The sequence below is a fragment of the Heterocephalus glaber genome, unplaced genomic scaffold (genome assembly GCF_053883595.1).
Source record: "Heterocephalus glaber isolate CG9 unplaced genomic scaffold, H.glaber_assembly_v1.0 deba00001555, whole genome shotgun sequence".
Taxonomy (NCBI): Eukaryota; Metazoa; Chordata; class Mammalia; order Rodentia; family Bathyergidae; genus Heterocephalus; species Heterocephalus glaber.
Window position 1 is genome coordinate 6529269 of NW_028258346.1, and position 13867 is coordinate 6543135.

General features: G+C 33.8%; 1 protein-coding gene across 9 annotated transcripts in view; it reads left to right on the forward strand.

Moving 5' to 3' along the window:
- The window catches only part of Vps13b (vacuolar protein sorting 13 homolog B), a 728055-nt gene that overhangs the window by 496593 nt on the left and 217595 nt on the right, over positions 1-13867 (forward strand). For 8 of the 9 annotated variants that reach the window (XM_087190742.1, XM_087190740.1, XM_087190746.1 and 5 more), the window contains one exon: positions 6880-7017. The exons of the other annotated variant lie outside the window; for it this stretch is intronic. In XM_087190742.1, the coding sequence (XP_087046868.1) occupies positions 6880-7017 (138 nt within the window). The remainder of the gene's footprint in view (positions 1-6879; positions 7018-13867) is intronic. 9 annotated transcript variants of the gene reach the window in all.

Consider the following 13867-nt stretch of genomic DNA (forward strand, 5'->3'; position numbering starts at 1 on the left):
ATATTTTAAATGATAGTATAGTACACTTCTCTGAACATTTATCTATGTATTCTTTAGTAGTTCTTTAAGGTAGAGTTTTGCAGATGACTTTTCTGATCCAAAGGGCATGAACATGTAGAATTTTGACAGTCATTCTCAACTCTCCAAAAATACTGTACTGCATGTACACTCTTATCCACCATGCATAGGAGGATCCATTTGTCTTCTTCACCTCCCCACAAGATATTTACAATCTTTTATATCTAATCCAATGATGAAACTTGTCTTTCTCATTTTATTTTATTTTATTTATTTATTTTTTTTTTTTTTGGTACCGGAGATCGAACTTGGGACCTTGCACTTGGGAGGCAGGCAGCAGAACCACTGAGCTAAATCCCTATCCCATTGCTCTCATTTTAGTTTTTATATTCTGAACAGTGAATCTGAACATATTGTTTCCATTTTTCATAAAGCAGCACTCTCCATAAAGATTAAACAGCTAAAAGTAAAAATGAAAACTTTAAAATGCTTCAAGAAACTAAATAAGAATATCTATAATTACCTAGAGATAAATTGAGAAAATAAAAGTTACTATATTTTTACCACATTGATTAAAAAAAGTGTCCCTGCAAAAAAGCACCAGAATATATTTGAAAAACAACTGGCATACAAAGAAGAAATATTTACTTGTATAAATCAGTGAAGAACCCAGAAGAAAAGTGGTAAATAATTCTACAATGAGTAAGTGTGTATGTATATACATGCATGTATATACTTACCTGATTTTTTACTTTGGAATACCTACAAGTTAATTTGTTGGATCAAATGATATATATATTCAAAATGTGTTGTGTATTATAAAATTATGCTTCCTAAAGGCCTACCACTATTGAATAAGAGTAAACATCCAATCACAAACCCCCAACTCAGTCTGAGGCTAACAAGTGAAAATCTCTATCTTAAAATGTTTATTTTAGCTAACTTAATTTCTTCTAAATGTTTATATCATTTGCTTTTCTTCATCTATTGTTCATTAATTTTTTTAATTAATTTCTTATTGTAGTGTCCACTGGTTTTATTATTGGTATCTGTTTGACTATGTGAATTTTTTATGTTGATATCTTTTCTGTCACTGTCACATATGTTGCAATTTGTCACTTTTTATTTGACTTTTTATTGATGATAACCTTTACAAACGTTTTATATAATCATATACAATGTCAGTCGTATGTTTTCTATTTTTGGAGTCTTAGTGTTGTTGATGTTTCATATGATAGATAACATACTTATCCATGGTACACATTCCCCTACTACTGAGAATCCTTATCTTTAGAAAAGTATAATAAATGGATTTTATTTTTTAAATGCCACAAACATAACAATTTTTTCATACTCCATACAAGTGAGATATGCAATTCTTGTTACTTTTCTTATCCTATTTTACTTGTCATTTTTATACATCATATTAATATTCCTGCATCATTATAATTCATTTGACCCAGGTGTGATGGCTCATTCCTATAATCCCAGCACTCAGGAGGCTAAAGCAGGAGAATCACCACAAGTTCAAGGCCAGTCTGGGCTACATACTGAGTTCAAGGCCAGCCCATAATAAACTGCAAGACCTACTCTGAAAAAAATACTGTGTTCATTATGTTTAGTTCATTTCTTTATTTTTTTCCCCCATTAAGGTTTTTGGTACATTTTAGGTATAAAATACAGTTACATACATCATTGGGATCTTGTACCATTACATGAGTATCTTGGTTCTTTTTTTTTTTCCCCTTCCGCTGCCCTCCCTTTACCCCCTCCACCCTTCCCTATTTGCAGAGATTTTGTTTCCATTTTTTTCCTTTTCTCATATTTTTTTCCCTTCTTTCCTTTCCCCTACCTCTCCCACTTCCCTGCTCCTTTAGACCTTTACTTCCTATTACACAATATCAATTATACATTTTTTAAATTAAAATATCAAGATCTAGGAGACATTACCACAGATTTTACAGAATTTAAAAGGATATAGAAAGGATATTACAAAAATGTGTTTTGAAATAAATTTGACAACTTCTAAGAAGTACCTTGGAAGACAAATTAATGAAACTAACTCTGGAGGAAATATAAAAGTTGAATAGCACCTATTAAAGAAAGTATATTCCTAGCTTGGAAACCTACCTATATGACAACAACAGGCTCATATACATTTTAACTGATAAATTATATCAAACATTTAAAGCAGAAAAAGAAAGGAGCACTTCTCCCCTCATTTTAGGAAATCAACATTGTGCTAATCCTAAAATTAGATAAAGATAATAGAAGAAAAAAGTATGAACAAAGATAGAAATTTGTTTAACAAAACAAATTATTAGAAGTCAGATCTGGCAGGATGTAGAAAGTGGTTTTATTATAGGGATGGCAGTGTTGGTTCAGCATTGGAAGATCCACCCCCAAAAGTCATGATTTCAGCAGAGGAAAAAGCCATATGATCCTGCCACTAGTTGGAGAAAAATTATTGGACTAAATTCCACAGCTGTTCATGGTAAAAGCTGTAGGAGACTAGAAGTAGAACAGAACCTTCTCAACAGATTAAAGACATGTACTCCATACTTCCAGCAAGAACGCCTTATATGAATGGAGAAGATACAATGCTTTCTCCTTAAGGTGGGGAACAAGAGCAGATATGCTTACTCTTTATCTGTCCATTAAACTTTAAAACCTAGGCCCAACCAAAATAGTCTGGCAATAAAATGACACAATTAGGATAGGATTGACAAGCAAAATCTTTGTATGTAGATGAAATGATCATCTACAGAGAAAATACTAAGAAATCTCTAGGAGGCCCTAGAACTTGTATTTGAATTTAGCAGGATTAGAAAACACAAGGTATATATAAAAATGCAGGTCACTGTATACTTGCTATAAGTGAAGATTGGATATTGAAATTTAAAAGTTATGTAGGAGTACAAAGGACCTAGAAAAGTTAAAAACCAAAAACAGTGTTGGAAGACGTTTAGTACCTAATTTTAAGACTTCTTCTGAAGCTACAGTAATCAAGGCAGTGTTGGTGTAAGGAAAGACATATAGATCATTTGAATAAAAGAGAGAATCTAGAAATAGAATCACACATATATGGTCCACTGAGTTTTGAAAGATTATTTAACATTAGCATTTTATAGAATATAAACTCAATTCAAGAGCCAAGGAAAACAGTGTTTTCAGCAAATGGCACTAGAACACCTGGTATCCATATATAAAAAAATAACCTCAACCCTTTATTTCCATACATAAAAATATCTTGAAGGGATCTATGAACCTAAATATGAAAGCCTAAAAGTATAAAACTTTAAGAAGAAATTATAAGAGAAAATGTTTATGAATTTAGGATAGTCAAGAACTACCTAGGATACAAAAAACATGATGTATAAAAGAAAAAGATTGATAAATGAGATTCCATCAAAATTTAGAACTTTAAATGACATCATTAAAATGAAAAGTAGTCCTTCAACAGACCATATTTACAATGCATATAACCTATGACCAGAATATACAAAGAACTCTTACAGCTCATTAATAGGCAACCCAATTAAAAAGTAGACATAAGAAGATGATAAATAGCCAGTACAGCACAAGGAAAGGTGTGCAACTCTAGAATCACAAAAATACTAATCAGTACAATAACAAGATTGAATTATACACTCATTAGGGAGATGAAGTTAAAAGTTTTAAAAGCCTTGTCAGGACTTTTTCTTTTTGTTGGATTCTCCCCCTTTGCGTTTAATTTGTCATGCCCAATGGATTTGTTCTGCTGGGCTTCCTGGGGTTGTGATCCTCATTGTCTTTTCCTAGGGTATTGTCTAAAATTTGTTGGAGTGCCGGTTTGGTATTCATGAAGTTCCTGAGGTGCTCTTTATCATCAAAGTATCTTATTTCTCCATCCATTTTGAAAGATAGTTTTGCAGGGTACATGAATCTGGGTTGGAGGCTGTTTTCCTTTAGGGCTTGAAATACATCACACCAAGCTCTTCCTGCCTTGAGGGTTTGCATTGAGAAGTCTGCTGTGATTCTGATGGGCTTTCCTTTGTATGTGATTTGTTTCTTTTCTCTCACTGCTTGTAGAATTTTATTCTTCTGTTGGATTTATGGAATCCTAACTATTATATGCCTATGTGTAGATTTTTTTTGATCAAGGCTAGCTGGAGTCCAATATACCTCACTTATCTGTATGTCAAGTTTTTTCCCCTCCTTGGGAAGTTTTCTGCCATCACTTCTGTGAACAGTTTTTTTATGTCATCTGCACTCTCTCCTCTTTCTTCATTGACTCCAGTCAGTCTTATATTATTCTTCTTTGCATTGTCTAGCAGCTGCTGGATTGATTTCTCATGTTCCCTTACAGTTTTAAAGCAATTTTTGTTTTCCTCCTCACTAATTGCAATCTTATCTTCTATATCTGAAATTCTATCCTCACATTGGTTTATTCTGCCACACAGACTTTTGATGGAGCTTTTAATCTCCTGGAAATCTGTTTGTATCTGTTTTATGGATTCTGTTTGTTTCCTATGTTGGGATTCCATCATGTTCCTCAGATCCTCTATTTTTTTATCTGTGTCCTCTCTAGATTTATTAATCATGTCTTGCACCATGAGCACAATCTTTGCTGTTATCTGGGTAATTATTTCTGATTTCATTTTTCCCAGATCCTCTTTTGTTGCCAGTTCAGAGAGTCCAGGTGGTTGAGTATCAGAGTGTTCCATCTTGTTTCCCTTTGGGGTTGCTGTAGGTGATCTGGAAGTCTGTTTTTGAGGCTTGTTTATGTGTCTTCTCATTCCCACGGGGGGTGGGGGGTTGCTTCTGATGCCCCTCACGGCTCACCTTCTCTGCCCTACGAGTGTGGAATGGCAGCAGGGGACCTTCCTTTTAGGTGCTGGGACTAGCTCAGCTTCTCTGCCCTAGGAGCATGGAATGGCAGCGGGGGAGCTTCCTTCCAGGTGCTGGGACCGGCTCACTTTCTCTGCCTTAGGACCATGGAATGGCAGGGGGGGAGCTTCTTTCCAGGTGCTGGGACCAACTGAGCTTCTCTGCCCTAGGAGCATGGAATGGCGGCAGGGGAGCTTCCTTCTGGGTGCTGGGACCAGCTCAGCTTCTCTCATTTTTAGTTCATTTCTGTTCATTAATTGTTGTTGTTTTCTGTTATATAGTGTTTTGCTTTTAGTTTTCGTCAATGTAAAAAATTATAAAACCATTTTGATGATATTTAGATAGGTGAGATCCTAGAAATGCTCAGGTCTTAGTTGATTTAAATAGCTTCCACAGAGTATAGCATATACCAGCAACAGATTGCTATAATCCTTTCTCCAGACCTAACCATTTTATTTAAAAAAGAAACTAGTGTAGCAGTTCTACTATGCATATTTTCACGGCTTTAAATTCAATGATCGTATAAAAAATGAAGACTGCACTAGCTTAGTGTTTGATCTTTACCACATAGATCTAACGTCACGAACAATTGCTTTTAGTATTTTCTTTGAAATCATATAAAGGTTCATATGTGCCACATTTCATAAGGATCACATGATAAGGTCAAGAAATACAAATTCCAAGGCAGAATTTATATGCCCAGTTCACATATGACAGTAATAGTATAAAACCATATGTTGAATATAATACACTGTATGTAAATGCTGTTCTTGAAAGCAGTCCAATCAATAAAACCTAAAATAAATAAGCCTTTAATAACACATTTCAAATAGTCTGAAAATGGAATGGATGGGCTCTATGGCAAGAACATCTCTATAAAATTGACATTCACAGGCCATTAAAACACCGAGTGTAAAACAATCATGAAACAAAAAAAAAAAAGAAAATGAATATTTAGAAGTTTTTTAAAAGCTTACTATACTGTAGGCCAAGATATAGCAGTCATTTTTATTTAAAGAGCTATTTCAATAAAGAACTGCATTTCCAAATATTAAAAAGCAAATTCAGTTTGCTATTACCAATAGCCAAAAGTATACTTTTTTTTAAAACACACATTAACCAGAAATAGTAAAAAATATATAATATTAAACAGAAAAGTGTCAAAATTGAAAAATTCATGTTTCAGTGAAGATTGGAACTAGATTGGCTGAGTTTTATCATTAAAAAAGGTTATGGTCCGGCGATTTAGCTCAGTGGCTTCTCTCCCTGCTGTGCAAGCACAAGGACCTGAGACCGATCCCCAGTACCAAAAAAAAAAAAAAGGTTATGGGAAAGCTACTGAAGGTAACTTCAAAAGCTTAATAGTAAAAAGTGATTGTAATGTTGGTAAAACTCTGAAACAGATCAAATAACCCTTAAGTAGTCCTAATGCACTGCGTCTTTGAACATGTATGTGTCTTTTTCAAGCTGACAGGTTGCTGGTTTTTCTTTGTTTCCAACATTTTTTTTAATCCAACTATTAAACATTTATAGTCAGTAGCTCAGAGTGCAGAAACTTTACCTTTATTCAAAGATGATATGAGTTAAGATTTAAAATGTCTTTTTCTCTTTGGCCTAGTACTGGAAAACATGGTTTTGTGGACTCATTCCATGGTTTTGTGATAAAAAGTTTTATCTTTTTCCATATGAGTACTTGGATACTGTATGTGCACAAATAAATGAAACAGTGAAGGTTGTAGGAAGCTATTTAATTTTTTTTGTTTATCAACTCAAATTCATACACTAAACTTTGTAAGGACTTACAAATAAATGAATCTGATGCTGGCAAAAAAAGGGACGAAGGGAAAGGGGGAAAAAAAAAATTGAGATGTGTTACGTACATGTACCAATTCTCCACAATGAATGGAATTATTTACTGCAAAAAAATTCATACACTAAAATGAGATGTTAGTAATGTAACTGATATTTTTAATTTTAATTTTGTCACTTCAGATCTTGGGAAGATGCTTCCTGAAGGCCTTGATTACAGCACTGTGTGGCTTCAGACAGTGCCTGGAGAAACGGACAGTAAAAGTGGTATCCCACCTTCCCTTATCACACTACAAATTAAAGACTTTCTTAATGGACCAGGTGATTATAATGACGTACATATAAGATCTGTTGGAAATTTTGACATTCCTTGCCAAAAATGAATAGTTCATTTGCTTTCCTGAAATGTACTCTTTAGGCTGCCCATTCTAGACATCAAAAGACAAATATAAATATGCTTTAAGATTATCTCTAGTCTGATAGAAAAATAGTTAACTAAAGAATAGCTGACTTAAAGATAAAGATCCAATGTATTTTCTACCTTTTCTCTTAATTGTTTGGTCTTCAGGAATTGATCTTACCCTCTGTGCCTCAGTTTTCTTACCTGTATATGAAGAAAATAAAATGGATGGAAGGATGGATGGAACATGTGATGTTCATACATAAGATAGTGTATATAGGTAGATTAGACAGTTAAATACACTTATTTAAAATGCTTGAGAAAGTGCTCTTGACACAGTAATTAGTTTGAGATACATAGCTACAGGTATCAAATGTGCTTTACATATTCATAAATAGCCAAGAAATAGATACTACAATTATCACCATTTTATAAATAAAGAAGCTAAAGCTTAGAAAAGTGAAGCAAATCGTGAACACTCATAAGTGGTAGAAGAATCTAAGTGGTTGAAAAATCTGTCTATTTCTAGAGACGAGATCTTAATATCTTTACTACACTACTTCTAGTATAAATATTTTTCTTCTCTTTCTCCTCTTCTTTTTCCTGTTCTTTTTCTTATTCTTTTGGTTTTTGTTCCTTTTCTTCTTTTATTCTCTTCAATTTGGTTTTAGGTATATATTTAATAAAAATTACTCTATTTTAGTTTTCCTTCTCATATTTAACAGTATTTTTAGAATGTGTTCATCATCAAAGGAATTTTTTTTCTTTAAGAGTGTTCAACAATGATGTTACATTGTCAACTCTGCAAAGCATGAATTTTGGTGAGGGAAATGTCCGTGTGTGGACCCTGTGGAGTGTATGTGTTGTGGGGGATCAGTGCGCCTGTGATGATGACTGCAGATGGAGAGGGCCAGTCACAATGTCTGGATTGAACAGAGCCTGAAACTACCTACATTTGCCCCTACCCTGGGGCCTGGTTCTTTGTACGCTTGTACCTCCAGTGTTAGTGTGAAGAACTCTTTCTATTCATGATAAATACTTGGACATGGTTTTAAAGAATGGCAAGAAAGTTAGAAACTGATGATGAAGGATAAGGGAGGCATTGAAGGGTTAGAAGAAACCTTTGGGTAAGGTAGTAGATAGCTTGGAAGAGAATAAGTCCTAGTACCTCATTATTAAGTATGAAGTGTCAGCTTTCACTGAATTCAACCAACCCTAAATTGTAGAAAAAGACATTTTATGTACCACTAAGAAAAAACTTCTGCCACTGCAACTATGATAGAGTGCTTTCTTTTATTATATCAGATGTAAGACATTTCCTGATTTTAGAGTTATCATATGTGAAAGACTTAACATGTTAGAACAGATGAAATAGGATTACTTCATAGAAGAGTGACAGAGAAACTTCAGTTTACTCTTATTTCTCATTTTGAGTCTCAGCTTTCTTTTGGTTTTAGTCTTTCGCTGAGTTTGGCTGAGAAGTTGTCTTGCGGTTTCTGTTTGATTTGTTTGTAAAAGAGAAGGGGATCTGCAAGTTGATATTAGATTCAGAACCATATTTTCAAAGCAGCCAAATAAATTGAATTATAAGAGAAACATCATTGAATATATGAAAAACTATATATTTATTATTCCAGCATTTGATAAGACTATGTAATAGAAATATGATTTTTAAAGTAATTATACTTTTGTGTTTCTTAAGGTACTTTTCCAAATTGGGAATTAGATATATACCATTTCTGATTTCATGTCTGTTCAATAATAGTGATAATGTATTTGGAGATTCAAACTTTTAAGTAATTGAATTGAAATAGTTATTTTGTGATAGTGCTGCTCAAACGTGAGGCTGCATTTGAAGCATCTCTGGAAAATGTGTTAAAACACAAATTGTGATTTAATAGTTCTTGAAAGTAGGGCTTACAAATCTGCATTTCAACAAGTTCTCAGATGAAGTGAGTGCTATTTGAAGACTATGCTATGCATGTATGATTACTTATCAAACCTGACTTTTCCAAGAGCATCAATCATAGTTTTTGAGGGCCCAACTCAGAAATCTGGAAGCACAGGAGAGGTGTTTTCAGAGTGGTCCTTTTATTGTGGGAAATCAAACGTAGTGTACATTATAACTAAAAGTACTTTTTTTTTCTTTAAAATTAAGGGAAGGTTAGTTCGAATGTTATGTCAGCTCTGTGAGATTTCCTCTAAAACATCATCTTAACAATCTTGAACTGCTTCTAAATTTACTACCTTAGATAAAATTTTCCTTACTGTGAACAGTTTGTCATTTAGAATAGGTAAGTAGATATTCCACAGATAATTACCTTCTGTCATTATGTTGTCAGATTACTACTCTATGTTAATTTGGAAATTAAAAAGCTATAGCAAATAGTAACATTATTTAAATGGAAATAACAAGACACATTAAAATGTTTTTGACATATGAATATATTATCTACTTTATAGATTTCTGACATTCATGAAATTGTTTTAAAATTTAATATAATAGGATACTTAAGAGGAGTATTATTTATGCTGAGGAGGAAAACAAAGTTCAACTTTATAATATTCCCCAATACTGTTCCCTTCCCTTAAAAAATAAGAATCATTACAAACAATAAGAAAAGCATTACAAATAATACTTGTTTTTTATGCAATGTTCTCAGCAGTGTTATCATTAAGAATCTTTTCTTCCATTAGTTTTTTAATCTGTATATGCATCTATTCACTTATTCCCAGAGAATGTCTTATTGCTACATCTCCAAAGCAGTAAACTTTTTATACTGTTGAATTTAGGTAACAATGACAATAGTTATGATGCTGAAATGTAAGGAAATAGTGATTATAACTACCTAACCTTAAATTTTCTTTAAAAAGGTGTGAATTTAAAAGATCTTAAATCCAGCCTTCCAGATTCATTTTTTATGGCTTATTTTCTGTGAACAAGGTGATATAAATGCTGCATTTGTTTTTTGGAAAACCAATTCGGAGTTCTTAAGTATTCCTTTATTTCCTCTCTTCACTTAATATTACCTTAGGCAAATGGCCAGTCCTAACTTTTGCACCAAAAACTCCTTCAAAGCTCTCCCAGCCCCCACCTCCTTTCTTCAGAGGCAACAATTGTACCCATTAGCAAGGTCAGTGGCTTGGAGAAACCTGGAAAACAGCAGCTACCAAAAACCCACTAAAATAATATCTCAAGCAGGTGATAGATTAGTTGGAACAAATTGGAACCATTGCAGTTCAGCAATCCTGGTTTCTTTCAAGCTGTTTTTAAAATGTCGTCATTTTAATACACAATCTAAGCCCTGCGGAACAGTCCACTGCAGGTTAATTTGAATCATATGATGTGTCACTGCCCTCAGCTGACATGAGCTCTATTCCATGTGTGAAGCCATAATAAATCCATTCCCAGCAGAGGAAATTCCCTGTGAGAAGGTGAACTAATCCAGGCCTCACACTGGCATGCTAGCCCTCTGTAATTGAAAGCAGAGCCACCTGTTCCCAGCACAGTTAGCCTGCAGAGAAGAAATTAGTGTTAGATCAGATACTTCTTACATTGAAAAATCATTCATAGTCTTGCAAATTCAAATTCAGCTAAAAAGTGTTTGGTATGACATCACACAGAAATGGAAGAATGTGCCCACTTGATCCTAGTTTAAAATTTTTGTTAACTGTAGGATTTCTTAACTTTGAAAGTTTTTTTTTTTTTAATTTAATGAGAGCTGACATGTGAGAAGAAGTGGAAAGGGTGCAGATTTTTCTAATTAACTCAGGGTCATTTACAAAAACATTTGAGCTCCCTGGTATTTTTTTTTCATTGTTCGTTTGCAGAAATCTTTTAACCACACCTCACTGTAGCCATGAAATGACATTTAAATAGCTACAGCGAATAAAAGTGTCAAATCAAGATAAATTCTCAAGTCATTTCTGTTTTATTATAAATTAATGATTAGCATGCACCTATTCATAATATAATTTAAATAACATGGTTGTATCAAACACGTTATGAATGCAATTTCACATTACCTTTGGTTTAATATCTACATATCTATAATTGGAACATATAGCCACTGATGTGTTTTTCTCCAAATCTCATCCTGTTGAACTTGTTCATTATTTACCCATGTAGTTTTCAATTTTTCTAATTTCATTTTAGCTTTGGATTGGTTTCATCTCTGGTTCCATTTGAGTTTTGTTTTAAAAATCACTGTGACTTCTAATTGGTGATAATCTATTCTGAATACTGTTTTCTTAACTTTTTTGTGTTAATTTATTGTTTTTTGTTACAATGATTTTAATTTGTACTTTTAAAAATTTCGTAAAAGGGCCGGAGATTTAGCTCAGTGGTTTCGCCGCCTGCTGTGCAAGTGCAAGGACCCGAGTTCGATCCCCAGTACCAAAAAAAAAAAAAAAAAAAAACTTTCGTAGAAAGGGCCAGGGATTTAGCTTAGTGGTGCTGCACCTGCCTGGCAAGCACAAGGTCCTGAGTTCTATCCCCAGTGAGGGGGGGAAGGGTCATAAACATCCTAAACTATTGTATCTCCACAAACTTCTTTGATTTGAATGAAAATGTGTACTTAAGTACTGTAAAATAAAAAGACTTCTCAGGCCAGGGATTTAGCTCATTGGTTCCACCACCGGCCTCGCAAGCGCAAGGTCCCAAGTTCGATCCCTGGCACCAAAAAAAAAAAAAAAGACTTCTCAGGTATAGTTACACACCAATAGCTTTACTTAACATAAATATAAAGCAAAAATTGTAAGTTACTTTCCCCTAAATATTTGTGTTTTTTAAATGTCTTTACTTTTCTTGGTGAACTCTTTTTTGTTCTGTTCTTATTAAATTCATTACTCAATGAGAATTAATTCAGATGTATCTTAAAGATGACTGATTCAGGTAGATTAAGGTATCTGAAAAAGGTTACTCAAAGAAAATGAAGGATAAATAAAATGATTATTTTCCCACTTATAACTGGGGATTGGAGCCAGAGAGCATTAAGCTATGTTCCCAACTTTTTCTCTTTTTAATTTGAGACAGGGTCTTGCTAAATTGCCCAGCATGGGTTGCCATCCTCCTGCCTTAGACTCCCAAGTAACTGAAGTTACAAGGATCTGCCACTATGTCTGGATAATAATATTATTTTTAAAGGCAAGAAGATTCAAGGTGAAAGAAAAGATCTTCAGAAACTAATTTTAATTAATTAATTTCTGTTAATGTTGCTCTGGTATTTTACCTTTTGCCCCTTTCTCTTTGTAGAAATTAGATTAAAGCCCATTCTATAACCACTAGAGCCCTGCCACTAGTTTAATTAAATTTTACACCCATACTGTAACTATATTCTACATTTAAGAAATATAAATTAATTAATAAAACCATAAAAACTTTGACTTTTATATTTCCTGGGTTTTACTGGTTCCATTTTCCAGTGTAAGCATTAATATTATCAGTTTATTATCTCCTTGATTTTTCAAATAAAACTGTAAACTTGATATCAGGATGTCAAATAGGGAAAGGACCAAGATTTTGAAATGCAAGAAAGCCTTTCATATTTCAATCTTAGTTTTTCAACTATAACTTCTATTTTAAGAAGAATGGAGAAAAGTGGATGATTTTTAACAAACTGATTTTTTAAATAAACTTTATTTCATTAAGAAAACAATCTGATTTTAGTAACAAATTTCCCACCAAAGCATCAGTAAGGCATATTATTTACTTTCCTGCACTGTAGAATGAAGGGACTTAAGTCTTCTTTGAAGGTCTAGCTAACAGTGATACTTTCCGAGAGGCTGCACCTCTTTGCTGCTTAGATAATTAATTTAACCCGAAGAGTCACAGATGCTAATCCCCAGATGGTAAGCCAATCAGGGGCCAGCACCAGTTCTCACTCAGTGAGTTGGTGGAGTGGCAGTTATTTAATTTTTTAAAAATGTTTTTCATGGAGCCTAATTCTGTTATAATTCTTCCTCTACAGAAGAGAATGAAGGGGGTTGAGGTATATCCTGCTGTGGTAGCAACATGGAGTAGGCTAAGATAGAAGAGAAAAAAAACGTTATCTGGCCTTTTTTCCCTTAACATTCTAGCACTGTGCTTTCCCAAGGATGCAATGCTGAGCTTTCTTTTCTTATCTCTGAATAATATACTCAACCATCTCTTTATGTTAACAAATTCCAAATGCCTAGCCCTAGTTTTGACTTATATCTAACTCCAAGACTATTTCTCCATATACCTAGTAGATATGTTTCACTCTAAACACAGTATTTTCTCTTCTCTTGCCGTTTTTACCCTTCCTTATTATAGTGTTCAAATGTCTTTAAAACAATAAATGATAGCAGCATTATTCCAGCCAGGTACTTTCACAATAGCACTGTCATTTTCAGTCTTTCTGCTTTCTGTGCCAGGTACTTTTAGTCTTTTATTTTCTTTGAAATGATCCTCCATCATATGCACTACCTACTTGGTGTAGGAGTATGCCCTGATTACTCCACACTCTGCTTACTCGTACCCTTAACTTCAGATTCTTCTTTGACTTAATAACTAATAATTCCTCACAAGATGGGCTTTTCCTGCCTATCTCATAAATCTTGGCTACCTGCGTTCCTTACTTCAAGACAAACTTTCTGCAACCCATACCCTCAGGGCCCCTGTCCTCTATATTTTCTACGTGTGTGTGTGTGTGTGTGTGTGTGTGTGTGTGTGTGTATAATTAGTACTTGGTTTAATCTGATTCAGGTTTGTTTGGTTTTTTAAAGCAAGACTGTTTTGTAAGAGGTTTT